Source organism: Emys orbicularis, chromosome 12, assembly GCF_028017835.1.
Source record: "Emys orbicularis isolate rEmyOrb1 chromosome 12, rEmyOrb1.hap1, whole genome shotgun sequence".
NCBI classification, from domain to species: Eukaryota; Metazoa; Chordata; order Testudines; family Emydidae; genus Emys; species Emys orbicularis.
The window spans coordinates 17610171-17626160 of record NC_088694.1 but is presented as its reverse complement, the minus strand read 5'-3'; the positions used below and the strand labels follow the sequence as shown (position 1 = coordinate 17626160).

The window sequence follows — 15990 nt, the reverse complement described above, 5'->3', positions numbered from 1 at the left end:
AGAGCTGTCAGTAGTAGCACTTATGGCAGACGTGTGCAGGATATAGCAACTGGAAGGAGGTGGGCCTGTGCCACTCAACCCATACGGTCCTGCAATATCAAGTGCTTCTTAATGCCAACAGACCCCGGTCGTCGGTAGGCAGGATTGAACCTGGGGCCTCTTGATCTTAGTGCATGAGCCTCTACTGCGTGAGCTAAAAGCCACCTGCTTGTTAGCTAAGGCTGTAGAGCAGACTCATTTTATCGCTCTCTCTAAGTGGCCTCGGTGCCACTAGACGGGACAGAACACCACACCCAGGACACCACACCACACACTTCCTCCAGCACTCTGATTAGTGCAAGCAAAACATTTACACATGCATCCAATTGCATGCCCTAATCAGATAACTGTGCACCTAACATGGGCTATATGGAGCCTTGGAAAATGTGTCCCTAAACACTGGCAACTGAACAACTGATGACTCACAGGGGGAAAAAAAGTTCCAATTGTCTGGATGTAAAGCATAGCCCTCTCTTTGTCGAATTCAGCTTTTGGGGCCAGCTGAACAGCAATTAGCCTCTGTTTTTGCAGGGATAAATGACAGTGCCTGAAAAAGTGGATGTGCATCCATTTTACATAGGTAAACTAGACACTTTGTGAAGCACAATCCAACTTGTCTGCAAAGATCAGGGATCTGCAAGTGCAAAACTGGGAGTGCAAAAATGGAGGCCAGGGTGAAAACTTGAGACAGGGTGAAATTTCACCCTCTGGGCCACTGAAGTCAATGGAGTTACAGCAAGGATGAATCAGGCTCCTCTGTGTAGTTGATATGGTCCCTCAGTAATGACCTGCTGCAGGAAGTCGATAAGCTCCAGTCCACTAAGCAACCAAAGGCTTACATGAACATAAATGATTCCACAGCTCAACACTCCACGCCCTCTCCAACATCGCCTTGGGAAACCTGGCCTAACCCCAAAATGACTGAGGTGCAGAAATCGACTGCCTTTTCCACAATCAAAGCAATAAAGGAAGTGGCGGGCTGGAGCTATTCTCTGCATTGTACAGAATCAGGCTGCCAACCAGTTCATAAGTCCCTGTGCCGCAGAGTGGTGCTGGGAAAGAGGGGTCAGACCCTGTCTTTCTGTCATCAGGCTTCCAGTGGCCTATCAGAGCTGCCAGTCAGCCGCTGGCAATCACTATCTTATGGCCTGACATCTGGCTATCAGCTGTGTAAGCAGGGGGTTATTCTCCTAATGAGGAGGGCTCTGCATTTCCCAGCGGAAGAGGGAAGGAGCACAGCCACAGGGCTGTTTTCTCTCACTCTGGTTTGTTGGCATCTGCAGTTCAAAGGGTTCCTGAGGCCTCACCAAGAAAGTGGCTTCTACAGCGGGGGAAGGAGGGAATGATCATCAGCAAGGCATTTTGGACAATGACATCTCCCGGGGGTTCTTTCGCCATCCAGTTCTGCCACCAGGTCTGACTCTCCCTAGCAACGTGACTCACTCATATCCACAGGAGGCAAGGCTGAGGTCCCAGTCAGGCCTTTGATCTGCAGCTAGATGAAAGTTCACGATTCTGTTCAGGTCACAACTACAGTGTTGGATGCACTCGTGAGACCAGGCCTCAATTTATGGTCCAGAACGGAATGGGAGAGCTGCAGAGGCAGCAAACGCAGCCCCTACATAAAAGCACTGTTTCTTGCTTTGTGGCTGATTAAGAACTGACATTGTTGGGCATTTCAATCCTCTGCCCCAGTCTCTGACTAGTAGGGGCTGGGAATGTTGCACTCATCCCCAGGAACACTTCAGATACTAAAAGGCAACCCTTGCAAATAAATAAGGAGTGATACTAAGGGAGCTCCAGGAGGGAATCATAGTCCTAGCCTATGCTCTGGGGACAGAAGGATGGTTGCTTTAGTGTGAGCTGGAGCACAGAATGTAAATTACAGGGAAAAACTGGAAATGGATAGACAGGAACCACCCCAGCCCCAGAGGAAGAAAACAACAGTTAAAATCCAAGATGATGACTGTGCCCTGCCCCTGCTTTTTAGCTCTTTAATCCAACTGGCCTTCATGTGCCCTAAAACAGCACCACCTAACTGATTATATTAATGAAGGCATTTAACAATTCTGTCAATTCAGGGCATTTAACAGAAATACTGCTGTGTAAACACGGATTAAGTGTCCCACCACAATACAAAGAGGTTGGGAGTAAGCGGGCAGCACTAATGAACTGCACATTCTTTCCTGTCATCCAAAGCACAAAACAAAAGGCTCTGGCTTTTTCACAGCTGAAAGTCGGCTGAGGAGGAACCATCATGTCATGTAGCCAGAGAGGGGGGAAGAGAGAGAACAGTCTGTGACGATTACAGAGATTTCACTGACAAGACAGATTTTTTTGCTATCATGAAAACTGTTACTAGCAAATCAAAAGTCTCTCCAAAATAGCAGCGTGTGTGGGACCCACTGGCAGCCAAGCTCCTCCCCTTCCCTCCAGGACCTCCCGCTCACTGGCGGCACCACTGATCAATTTCTCCCCCTCCCTCCCGGTGCCTCCTGCCCGCCGCAGATCAGCTGTTCCACGGCATGCAGGAGACGCTGGGAGGGAGGAGGAGGAGCGGGGATGGGGCGCGCTCAGGGGAGGGGGCGAAACTGGATGGGAAGAGGCGTGGCGGGGTGAGGGTTTGGGGGAAAGGGTGGAGTGGGGGCAGGGCCTGGGACTGAGCAGAGGTTGAGCACCCCCGGGGAAAGTTGGAAGCCGGCACCTGTGGTTTTATCTGCTAATCTCTAGAAGGCGCAGGCAAGAACTCAGAGGTCAAATGAGGTCTCTGCAAAACTTCTGCTCTTCTCCGTTACTGGATTTAATTTTTGTGATGGGGAAGGTGGTGATGGTCCTTGATGGAGGTCAAAGCTATGGAGAGTAGCAGAACATATCTGGGCCATCAATGCATTTCAGCTGATTTCTCCACTGGCAACCCACGTAGACCTTCTGACACTGGACAACAGATTCCAAGAGCCACAGCAGTTATATCTCATATTTGAAAAATGGTTGTGACGGCTGCTGTGAGGCACCTGCCAGCAAAAAACCCAGCTCAGATAAAGAACCTAGCTCCGAGGATGACAAGAAAAACCCAAGATGTCAGTAGGCGCAGGGAATTTCAGAAACTACCCTTGTTTTTAGTTCTCTTGAATTTTCTTCCAATTGCCTGAAGGGAAACAACAGGCAGGCACCAGAAATTATTTATTTTTTAGCTGCTACTTTGACAGGTTTCACCTGTCACCCAGACTCATTTGGATGAGTACAGACACACTTCACTGGGGAGCACTCTGCTCCTTAAAACATCAAATATTAGGTTTTGCAACTAGTACTGAAGGCAGGTGAGACAAAGACAAGTACAGTTTAAGGAGACGACCTTGAAAAGGGAACCCAACTTTTGCAGATGTGCTTTTCTGACTACATTTAACTGTGGCTGCAAATTCTCCCATTTCAGGGTGAAATCTTCCTCCCCACACTGGCCCCTTCATGCCAGATGGAAGCAGAAAAAGGCCTTAAAAGTCAGGGGATGATTCCTCCGTCACAGGCCCTGTGGGTTCCTCTGACGACCCCTCTGCAAGCCCTGGTACAGGAGGTGTGCTGGGGCCGGGCTACAGCCCCATAGTGCTGCACACATTCTGCACTGGGTGATAGCCCATAGGGCAGCCCCAGGAGGCTGCTGTAATATGGACAACCCCCAGACTAAGTTACACCAGGGCCCCTTCAGCCTCTGGATCAGGAGAGAACAAAAGTGGCTTAAAGTTGCCTTATCCCCTTCCCCCGGGCTGTGAGATCTATGTTGTGCCTAGCAGCACAACACAGAATCTCACCCTGTATGTCTAAGTACTAGAATGCTGCTGCAAATCAGACACACACATCTACAATGCTAGCACTGGCACAAGCAATAAACTGTCTTAAAATTGTAGGTGCAAAATCTGTGCCCACAAAAATAGAGTAGGCCTTTTAAAAACATGACTGATTTGCTATGATATATATAAAAATTACAGGATCGCATAGCCCACCCAATATGCATCACCTCTGCTCATGGAACACAGCAACCGTAACCAGTTTAGGGCAGGAGATGAAGAATAATAAACCCATTTGAAAGCGTAGGAAAAATGTGATCCCTCTCGTTATCTATAGAAAGCAAAATATTCTTAATGGATAACAACAGTTTCCCGTCATGCGAAGCCAGGAATTGGATGTTCCCTGCCTTCAGCCATATAGGCAGAGGTGTTCACTCAAATCATGTGCCAGGGAAGGGAGCCAGAAGCATCTTCACTATTAGTGGTTTGTTTTATTTTTCTATCCACATGTCCTTTCCTGTCAGAGCCCAGGGTCTCTGCCCCTCACTTGCACTCACCCAGCTGCTGTGCTGCTTCTGCAAAGGAGATTAGTTGCACAGGCATCAGAGTGGCGGGGAAACCATAGAACTATTCTCTGCTCCCTGCCCCCTTATAATGACACATGATCAAACCACTGGCATCCTTGTAGCGAGGGGAAGGATTGAATGGCAAAAGGGCAGATTGCTGGTTACTGCAATTCAGGGGAGGGATAAATAATGGTCTTCAGGCACACAGCAGAACTATATTCAGCTTAGACACCTTGATCTGTGGAGGTGGCGAGCACAAGGACAGTGGGGTTGAGATAAACCACAACAAGGGTCAGGAGTGCATTGGGCTGGAATGAACCAAGGAGAACAAGAGAAATGACGGGTTAATCCCCACCAAATTGGCATATCTGGTAGTGAACTGGTGACAAATGGACTGTACACAACAATTAGTTCAGGGGTGTTTTTAGCATGCAACGGTCCCATGGGCTATATGCAGTTCAGTAGAATTAGGGGTTCCAGTTCTCTTTCCTTGAGTCCTGTTCATGCAGGAAGGTGTGGTAGGGCAGGGTGAGCTGGGCACACCCCTTACATCACATTTGAGATGGCATCTTAAGGGCAGGGCCTGCTCTGTTTGGTCACTCAGATTAAGAGGTGATGGCCTGGTCTTCAGAGGTGCTGAGCACCTATAGTTCATCTTGCCTTCAACTGGAGTTCTGGGTGCTTAGTGCTCCTACAAATCAGACCCTGAGTGAGATCTTAGGGCTCCATCCATGTGCCATCTACTGTTTATAACAGCAAATAAAAAAAAGAGAGTTTTCCAAGCTGCATTCTGTGAAATAACCCCCATCCCACACACAAATATAATTACAGTTTAAGTGTCCCTTTGGCTGACTTTTTGGCTCCTTTTGGACCAATCGGCAGTCCCCAATGTCATGAGCTGAGCAGTCTGAGATCACTTCTGGGCAGATTGTAGTAAACAGGGTAGGATGTATCTGGTCAAATCTAGGCTCTGCGGTAGGTGGGGCTCTGCTATTCTATCCATCATGTCTATGCCGTAAAGGAGACTTTATTAGAAAGCAATAATAATACATAGTAATTACACAGCTCCCTTCATCCAAGACATTTGCAGCACCTTTACACATCTTAATTAACAAAGTCTCACAGCACCCCGCAAGGTAGGTATTATTCACCCCATTTTGCAGATGGAGAAACACTTACCAAGATCTCAGAACAAGTCATTAACAGAATCAAAAAAAGAACCCTGGATTCCTGGTTCACAATCTCCTGTTCTAACCCTTTAGACCAGGGGCACTCAGTAGGCAGACTGCGGGCCAAATCCGGACTCAGATGCTTTTGAACGGACCGCAAAATCTTTTTACATATTTACCTATTATCATTATTGCTATTGCTGTGTGGAAAATGTTTCTCTGGAGTCTGCCCTTTGTCTATACCTTGACCAAGAAATTTGAGTCTTGACAAAAAAAAAAAGGACTACCCCTCCTTTAGACTATACGCTGTTGCCTTCCAAGCTATGCTATAGAAGGAGGGTGAGAGGAAGCCACTTATTGGCACATCAAAACAAGTAAAAATTGTAGGGATCTCTCAGCTCCATGACACATAGAGAGCTCAGTGTCATTAACATCAACATGATTCAGCCTCTGGAGTACCATGCTCTGAACTACAAAAGATGAGTTCCATAGGAGGCACTGGAAACATCTGAAAGGCATGAAGATACCATGGGAAAAAGCTAATCCCTTCCATTCTCTTTCTCCTCCCTTTCAGACATGCTAGTGCACACTTCAGAAGTACACCTCTTTTATCCTTGGTACATCAATTCAGCAGGAAGGAGAGGGGAGAGGGAGAGGTAAGGGGAATGTTTTATCCTATCCTTTTTTCCTAATAACCCTTTCATTGCTGCTAGGACATTATGAGCCAGATCCTCAGCAGGAGAAAACTAGTGGAGCTCCACTGACTTCAACTGAGCTACCCTGATTTATATCAGCTGAGATACTGACTGAAGAAGAAACAGGTGTTTGCACTGGGGTTGGTTGGTTTGTCTGTTTTTAATTGCTTTTGTTTCATTCCCTACATTCAGGTTGCTTTCTGCAGTGGAAAATACAGACTGCCTCCAATGGCTCAGCTGCTGCCTACGGCACCCAGAGTGATTTGAGGATTTACCTCTAAAACACTACAGCAGCACAGCTGCAGTGCTAGATACAGCAACAGGAGGGATTCTCCCATTGCTGTAGTTAATCCACCTCCCCGAGAGGTGGTAACTAGCATTGTCTACACCGGGGGCTAGATCTACACAGCTATGCCTGTCAAAGGTGTGGATTTCTCATGCCCCAAGTTTTCAGAATAGACCAGCCCTGAATCTCTCCCTCATTCTCTATCTGTTGGTTTAACTGCATCAGTCGGGGGGGGGGTGAAAAATCCACACCCCAAGTGGCATAACTGAGCTGACCTAAGTTCTTGTGTAGACAATGCTAAATCGATGGAAGAATTCTTCCATCAACCTCGCTACCGCCTTTCAGGAAAGTGGATTATACTGTCTACAGTATCTACACTGAACCACTACAGTGGCACCACTGTAGCATTTTAAGCCCTAGTCCTTAACAGTCAGTTTTGCTGGGAACTTACCCAGACTGGAAGGGAGGACTCTTCTGAGAAGGGAAATCTCTTTAACTAACAGAATGAAGTATTGCCAACCCCAAACGTTCAAGCACCATGAGTCAGGCCCCTAAAAAAAATCATGGGATTTAAAAAAGAATAATACACTTGGGAGTTTTTTCTTTTGCCTTCTGGAAGAGGGCTATTGCTTCACGTTTTCAAGCTTTTCTCCGGAACCTGGAGGGCTAGAAACTTTTTTTTTTTAAATGAAAGCAGAGATTCCCATGTATTTATACAACTCCATGAGCTGGAGCTTTAAAAACAATGCTGAATATGAGACTCTCTCTCAAAAAAAAAATCGTAAGAGTTAGCAACATTGAGAATGGTAATGATTTTCAAAAGGAAAATAAATAAATCTGAGTGCCTCTCACATACACTGTAGCAATACATAAGCACATGGCGCTGATCCCCAGAAACCAGAGGACAGCAATGCTAATTTAGATCTTTTCCCAGTGAGTTCCTTTCCCCACTCCCTTCCGCTCCCTTTAGCTGCCTTAGAGCAAAGAAACAACAGTTACCTAAACCACAGGGTACGCCTTCCTGCAGGCAGAGCTTATCTGCATCTATTGAACCTGAAACAGGCGTAGAACAGGGCAGGACAGGAAACCATACCACACCTCTGAGACAAATGTGTTTTCTTGACTCTGAACCCCAAAGCACTGATCCTGAATGCAAACAAGCTGGTGAAAATATGAAAAACACCTCTGCCTGTTACCTCTTGAGATGGGTGGAGTGCAGAATTCAGAGATACCAGATTGATTACAACGCAAAGCAAATAACAGAAAATCCTACAGGGTACAGAACAAAAATATTTTGAGTCTGTAGAATGTGGGCTAATTTATGCGATGGCACGTGTCCTAACATATCACGTTTAAACAAATGATAAGATGGAGAAAGACGTCTAGATTCTATCAAAAAAGTTTGTATAATACTTTGATCTAAAAATAGGTCAGGTGCAAATACTTACCCTACATGAAACCTGCCTTAGATAGGGACAGTCTAACTTAAAAATTATTCTCATGCCACCACAATACACACAACAGTTGCTCATAGTGACCAGAAAGTATATTCTGTCAAATGTTACAAGTTAGTGATTTGACTTTACAAAGATGAAATGTGGAACCAGATTTTCATACAAGCTGGGCACAACTTAGCCATATATCTTTGCAATTTCCTGATTTCAGGCACAATTGTGCTAGCTACAAGCATAAGTGAGGGCTCAATGTTTAGTGAAGTTCAAGGTGTGTACAGAAATGTGTATAGTACAATAGGTTACCTACATAACATTTGCAGTGGGAGATGGGGTTCATGCAGTTATGACAGTTCCACATGCAGATCAGATGTTTACACTGGCAAACTGGCCGAATGAACACGTAAATAATGATTTCTAGCTAACTATTTGTGGGCACCAATATTTGGTTTGCTCTTGGAGTCATAGTAAATGAGCATGCATGGAATTGCAAATGCGTTTCTAAGCCGGCTTTCAAGTCTCCCTTACCAAATATCTGGCCCTTCATAATTGCAATGCTGCAGCTTTGATTAGGGATTTTTGGAAATGAATATACAGAACTCTAACAAACACAGCTTTCTTGTTTTCTTTGAATTTGGTAGTGAATTTTAGTGCTGCTGTAAGATGGACAATGCTGGCGAATGAAGACTTCTCTTTATCCACAGACTAGGTACAGCATGAACAATCAGTTGCACACATACAAAATGGGAAATGACTGCCTATGAAGGAGTACAGCAGAAAGGGATCTGGGGGTCACAGTGGATCACAAGCTGCATATCAGTCAACAGTGTAACACTGTTGCAAAAAAAGCGAACATCATTCTGGGATGTATTAGCAGGAGTGTTGTAAGCAAGACATGAGAAGTAATTCTTTTGCTCTATTTCGCGCTGATTAGGTCTCAACTGGAATATTGTGTTCAGTTCTGGGTGCCACATTACAGGAAAGATGTGGACAAATTGGAGAACGTCCAGAGAAGAGCAACAAAAATGATTAAAGGGCTAGAAAACATGACCTATGAAGGAAGATTGAAAAAAATGGATTTGTTTAGTCTGGAAAAGAAAAGACTGATCACAGTTTTCAAGTACATAAAAGGTTGTTGTTACAAGGAGGAGGGAGAAAAATTGTTCTTCTTAACCTGAGGATAGGACAAGAAGCAAGGGACTTAAATTGCAGCTAGGAAGGTTTAGGTTGGACATTAGGAAAAACTTCCTGTCAGGATGGTTAAGCACTGGAATAACTTGCCTAGGGAGGTTGTGGAATCTCCATCATTGGAGATTTTTAAGAGCAGGTTAGACAAACACTTGTCAGGGATGGTCTAGATAATACTTAATCCTGCCCATGAGTGCAGAGGACTGGACTAGATGACCTCTCGAGGTCCCTTCCAGTCCTATGATTCTATGAACAACAGCAGTGCCCAGCCAACATGCCTCAGCCTCAAAGACAATAGCCCGGTCTCAATGATCTATTCCATTCTTGGCCTCTCTGATGGGAATGCCAGCAAGGCTGCCATAGTACCAACTGAGATGGTGGGTTTGGAGTGTACCCAGCTGGGCACTGGATTGAGATTATCATTGGATTTTCACATAAGCCTTCGATCACAGCTTTTTATTTTGTCACACAGAGCACAGGACCTAGAGAAGCCTTTCCAAATCACAGTGAAGAAAGTTAAATCAGGCAGCAGTGAGGGAACGAATTAATTGAATCTTTTTAGGTTCTGGAGACTCTGAAAATTCTTATGGTTTACGATCTCAGCAGACACCAAGGATAAAACTCTCTCTCTGAAGCCCATCTTATGCCACCGGTAACTTTCAGTAAAGTTCCATTAGCCTTTGACCTGTTTTCCATTTTATCTCCTATTTGATCAATATTCCTTTAACTACATTGACATCCTCAGATTTTCACTTTCTCCCTCTCAAATGCCTCACTGATGGTTTAAAGAGTTGTTGATGGAAACTTTTGGTCCCATCTACACCACAAATGGCTTTAATAAACTTATACTTGTGTGAGTAAAGTTAAGTTACTCATGTGTGTAGGTATTTGCAGAGTAGGGTCCTGATCGTCTAATGCTTTACGCTATGGCTATGTCTACACTATGAACTAATGTGATTCCCAGCTCATGTAGACATAATCATGATAGCTCTACTCTGAGCTAGCACACTAAAAATAGCACTGTAGCCACACTGGCATGGGCAGAAGCAGCATGGTACTAGCCCTACTGAGTACAAACCTGCCTGAACTCCTTGGGTATGCATGCAGCGTGGCTAGCCTTTGCTGCTGCTACCACTGCCCAGGCTATCCAGCTACACTACTACTTTCAGTATGCTAGCTAGCCCTGGTGAGCGCTAGCACAAATATGTCTAGGTGAACTGGGAATCACACCTCTAGCTTGTAGTGCAGATGTAACCTTACATAGCAGGATTCTTGTACATTGCAGTACCGTGCCTGCTTAGGAGTATGGAGCAGATAGGCAGATAAGAAAGGTGGTACAACGATACACATCCACATTCATGATCAAATCCGTAGCCATAGTTCAATGGTGGGGGATTGCCCAGAAGAAAACTTTGACTTTTTATTCAGGGTGGTAGCCCTTAGTTTAAGGAAATTATAGGCTTTGCAGGCTCAGAAGGATAGTTAAAAGGACATTAAAGGGGTGCTATTGATTTAGGATTTTTGTTTAAATAAAATTTAAACAAATTCTAGATTTTGTTAAAATAAAATTCCTGCAATTAAAGTGAATAGGAGCATTTTTGTGAGAACTTGAAAAAAATGTGATGATAAGTTGTTGGTTTTATATAAATCTCCCCGTCCACGATTCTGAAACATAACATAATGCTACCTTCTACTGGAGTTCCAGAAACAAGACAAGACAGGGACAAAACTGGCTGGAAACTCTTTTCATTGTCCAAAACTCCATGAAATGCAAAAAGTTAACCAACGGCTAATTGGTGAAAAATTCATTAAATATTTTATATCTTGCCAGATTGAATAATCTTAGATTCTAAAGTATTATCAATAACACAGAACATTGGCATTTCACGTATGTGATTATTTTGGGTCAGTTACTTTAAAAATGAAATATATTTTATTTAGATACATAAATAGTTGAGGCTTGACACCTTAGATCAAATGCCCCTTTCAAGTACATCTTCTTATTCCCCAGGAGAAAAAAATCCAACAGTTTTCCATGGTGACTGTCACCGTTTTTGTTGGGAACCTAAAAGATGCTCCATTCTATAACTTCCTTGATGTCCACTTGACTGAGCCATGGAAGCAAAATAAAGGCCATAGAATCTTTTATACAAAGCAAATAAAGGCTGGGCCTCTGTGTGTATAGGGACCCCCACCTAGCTTAGGGGGAAAAGGTCTCTAAGCAACAAAAAAACAAAAATCCTTTCCCTTACTGCTACATGACCATATACAAGTCTTTCTAAAAGAGATAAAAATGCTCTTAGTTATTTTGATTTATTGGCAAATCCATAACATCAAATACCCATGAGATTCCTTTACATTACCAGGGAAGACAAGGAGGTTGCTGGTAGATGGCTGTGTCAACACTGTGAATAAATCCACAGAATTGTGTTGTTTGCTTTTTAAAACATTGTTTATTGAGAATACTAAATGAGAACTAGGGCTTGAATGGTGAATGTTTAACAGGGGGCACAGACTCCCTCTGCCTAACTTCCTTCTAGGCCCATCTGTGTTGTCCTTATTTAGGAAAAACTCCCACTGATAATTTTGCCTGAATAAAGATGGCAGGATTTAGCCCTCTTGTATTTATCAAATTCATATTTAATGTTAGTAACCAAGAGAACTGTGCTCCCCCGGCCCTTGTGTCTCTCCTGTTAAGCACTGACGTGAACAAGTTGGCCTCAGACAAGGAAAATGAGTTTCTGTGGGTTTGCACAGTGAGAATACTGCACAGACTTTTGCTCCAATTGGGCCAATAACTTCTAATGCATATAGAAATCCACTTGATGACAATAAAATTCACAGCATCCAGTGAAGCCTAACATGTTCCTCAACAATACTTGAATGTTAACTGGGTACGTCCCTCAGAATGGCAGCAGTTTATGCTCACTTTACACAGGGGTAAATGACTGGTCACACACAGTGCGAGGCAGTGGAGGATCAGACCGACAGGTGGGAAGTAGCAGTTCTTAAGCAAGGACCAAGAGAAGGAAAAAGGAATAAAGTGGACCAAGGCATTTGTACTTGGGAGCACAGGGTCATCTCTTGTTTTTAATAGAGCCATAGGGAAAAATCCTTGCCCTACAACCCCATGCAATCCCATTGACTCCACAGAGCGTATTATCCTAGATGTTAAAGATGGAAAAGACCAAATGGGTCACTCCTCCATCCCCTGGGAACCAGTGCAGATTGTTCCCTGCACTAGAGTCACAGTCACAGAGTTTAAGCCCAGAAAGGAACATCAGATCATCTAGTCTGACCTCTTGCATATCACAGGCCACTAAACACTGCCCACTCACCTCCACTCCAAGCCCCACAACCAGAATTAGACCAAAATATTACATCTCTCATTTTTTAGTGCTTTGTGCAGTCAAGTATTGAAAGTACCAAGTCATGGAACTTCCACAACTTCCCTGGAGAGGATATTCCACAGCCTAATAGGATATTCATTCCTATCGTCATCTTAATGTTTCACCCCATTACTCCTAGTTTTACCCTCATGCTCCACACTACATAATTCTTCTCCCTTATAGGTGCTCATGCCATTCAAATATTTGTAGGGGGCTGCGTAGGGGGTAACCAGGGCAGAATCTGACCCATAAAAACTAGGCCCGACTCAGGAAATCATCCTTATTAGGGACAGAACTTAAGCACTTAAACACATGCTTAAAGTTAAGCACATGCTTAAGTGCTTTCCTGAATCAGGACCTACAAGTGGAAAAGACCTGTTAGGTCATCTAATCCATCCTCCAGGCCTGGATTCAAATATCATTACTTCAACTCAAACTTTTCAGTGGGGTAAGATTATATTGTAACAACCAAACCTCCCAAGATAATACCCAAGCCAATCAACACCCAGCAGCAGCCAGTGCAGCACAGAACGATGGTGAAAGACAGAGACTGCCTGCTGCTCTGTTCTGAAATGTGGAAATGGAATAAAGTGCCTCTGTCAATGTTTTCCCCCTTCCATTACATAAGGCATAGTAATCGCTACTGCTGTCTTGAAAACTAACGACAATAAATAAATTTGCTACTTTTTTAAATAAATGAAAATCCCACTAATGAGACTGAATAGGCACTGAACTGTACATGTTGAAGCTAAAATACACTCAGCTGGATCTTGCCAGTGACTGACATTCCAGCCTGCAGATGACAAAATTGCAAATTCAGTACTTAGGACAGAGGAGTTTTTCTCTGAGTTTTTTGTTTTGTTATGTCTGGGGCTGGGGCAGTTTTGCAACTTGTAGCATTTTAGAGAAGCCTGTCAAACTGAAATAGAATTGTGTTTTTAAATTAATCAAACTGATTGTATTTGGGAGCTTTCAAAATGTACAGACTCTTCCTGTGTTCAACCATTTGTGAGAGAAAAGGAGGATTTAAGTAGGTACCAGCTCATAAAGCAACCACAGTCTTTTCATTTATCTTTTATGTTAGGCAATTTGCCACTTAGGAGATGCTGAAAAACCCTGCAGCCAAACTGATAAAAAAAAAAAAAAAAAAAAAAAAACAGACAAACCTGCCAGAAAGGACAACTGAGAAAGGGTTCAGGGTATAAGCCAGTTAGATGAGTCCAGAATTTAGGACCTGGCTAGCAATCCACCAGAAAGAAAATTTCAGCCCTCTCCAATCTGTTAGAGGTCTCTCCAGGGATTCCTCCTCCAGCTTTGCATCTTGAGCTACTGCAATCTGTATTTAGTCTCTCTCTCTCTCTCTCTCTCTCTCTTTTAATTACATCCGTTATCTAGTGACTTTTAGTGCAGGCTCCTCTGGTTATTTACATGAACGATTAAGCCCTTTAACAAAGTTACACAGGAGTGTGGTGGCATGCTGATGAATTCCAAGTCCAGATTTCTACACTCAGAAAGAAGGAAATGGAGCTTTTACTTCTGAACTTGTCCGAGGATAATTTCAGGGGAAGGGTGTAATTGTCCCCGCATGGACAGACACACCCTGACCCAATCCCATACTTATGTTTAGCGTTAAAGTAAAAAAACAGGCAACGAGGGAGAGAGTTTCCATCTGGGTGTAATAGACAGTCACTTCTCAACAACAGCGAAACTAAAGCAAAAGCGAACCTCCCCAGAAAGGGACGCGACTCATTTTTTTACAGGTCCCCGTCATTATCATACAAGACACCAGACATGAATCCACCTCCCGCTCTACTCCGGGCAGGAGAGCAGAGTTCACTGTGACTGTGACTGGGGGCTACAGAAGGAGGCATTTAGATCACTTTGCATTCAAGGGTTTTCTTAGTTTAAACCAAATTCTGCTGCTACTAGCAATGCTCTTTCCAAAGCGCTCGCATGCCTTCCCCCCACCACACAGGCCCACCCGCCCCCGCCGTACACACACCTCGCCGCCCCCCACCAAACACATACACTACACACACACGGTCGTCCCCCCAAAACCAACGCCCCCACCACACACACACGCCCCCACCACACACACACCTCGCCGCCCCCAACAAGCACATAGACCACACACACACTCGTGTCCCCCCCAAACCCCCGCCCCAACACACACACACACACACACACACTTAACTGCACAACCCGCTCAAGTACTGTGAACACGCCTCTGCGTAACTATCACGATAGGCATCCTGTAAAAACCACACCGCCAAAGCTGCAGCGTCCACTGGGGGCACTCCCTGTCCCTGGGACCCACTCGCTGCCCCCCGGGGGAGAGCGCATACCTCGTGGGCACCGCACAGCAGGGCTGCGTAGGAGGCGCCCACCCACGTGCCCCATGACAGACCCCAGCTTGAAACTACTGTGTCCTCCCAGCTGCCCCGCGCCGGTGCCTTGGGGACCCCCAGGCTGGACGCGCCGTGCGCTCCAGCTGCCCCGCGCCGGTGCCCATTGGAGACCGCCCGCGCCCTGCACCCCAGCACTCACCGACTGCAGGAAGCGCAGGGTGCCCACATAGTCCCGCTCAGTGCTCAGGATCTCTATGAGGACGCAGAGGCGGAGGCGCAGCTGGCGGTCCGAGTCCTTAGGGCAGCCGGAGGGGTCCGGGGCCGTGGGGCCCCCCGCTGGCTGCGCTTCCATGGTGCTGTCGCCTCCCTAGCCGGCTGCGAGCGCTGGTGCCGCCTGCTCTTCCTGCTCCGTGGCCGGCTCAGGCTCCCTCCATCCCCGTGCGGTGCCTGGCGCTGCTGGGCACGCAGCCTCCAGTGTAGCCGCCCCGGGAAGGGCTACAAAGTCCGGCTGCCCGGGGGAGCTCGGCTCCGGGACATGGCGGGGACAGCAGCAGCAGCGCGCGGCGCGGGCAGCACTGAATGGAGCGGGGAAAGGGAAGCCCCAGCGCCGAGGGAGGGAGGGAGGGAAGGAGGCGGGCGGGGGAGAGGGAGGGGACCTGAGCCCAGCTCCCGAGGCGAGGGCTGCAAGCAGGAGGGGGGGAGAGAGGGGGCAAGGCGAAGCCAGCGGTACAAGTGCAGGGAGAGGGAGACAGACACACAGAGAGAGACTGAAATACACACAACTAGAGCCACAGACAGTCAGTGTCCCCATAGATACACATGGAGCGAAACACACACACAGACTAGCCAGTATATCCACAGAGACGTACAGCGAGATAAACACGCAAACAGAGAAATACACACAAATACACGGACACACACACGCAGCTACAGAGAGAAATACACATAGGTAAAGGAATGTGTGCGCACTCAGAGAAATATACACACACGCTACACACACACAAAGAAATCTGTACAGACAAACACACACGGAGATAAAAACACACACAAAGAAATATACACACCGAGAGGTACACAAAT

At 45.7% G+C, this 15990-nt stretch overlaps 1 protein-coding gene across 1 annotated transcript in view; it reads right to left on the bottom strand.

Annotated features, from left to right (window-relative positions):
• The window catches only part of PREX1 (phosphatidylinositol-3,4,5-trisphosphate dependent Rac exchange factor 1), a 219947-nt gene extending 204685 nt beyond the window's left edge, over positions 1 to 15262 (bottom strand). Inside the window, exon 1 of the mRNA XM_065414327.1 lies at positions 15110 to 15262. Within this exon, the coding sequence (XP_065270399.1) occupies positions 15110 to 15262 (153 nt within the window). The remainder of the gene's footprint in view (positions 1 to 15109) is intronic.
• Between the last annotated feature and the right edge of the window lie 728 nt (positions 15263 to 15990).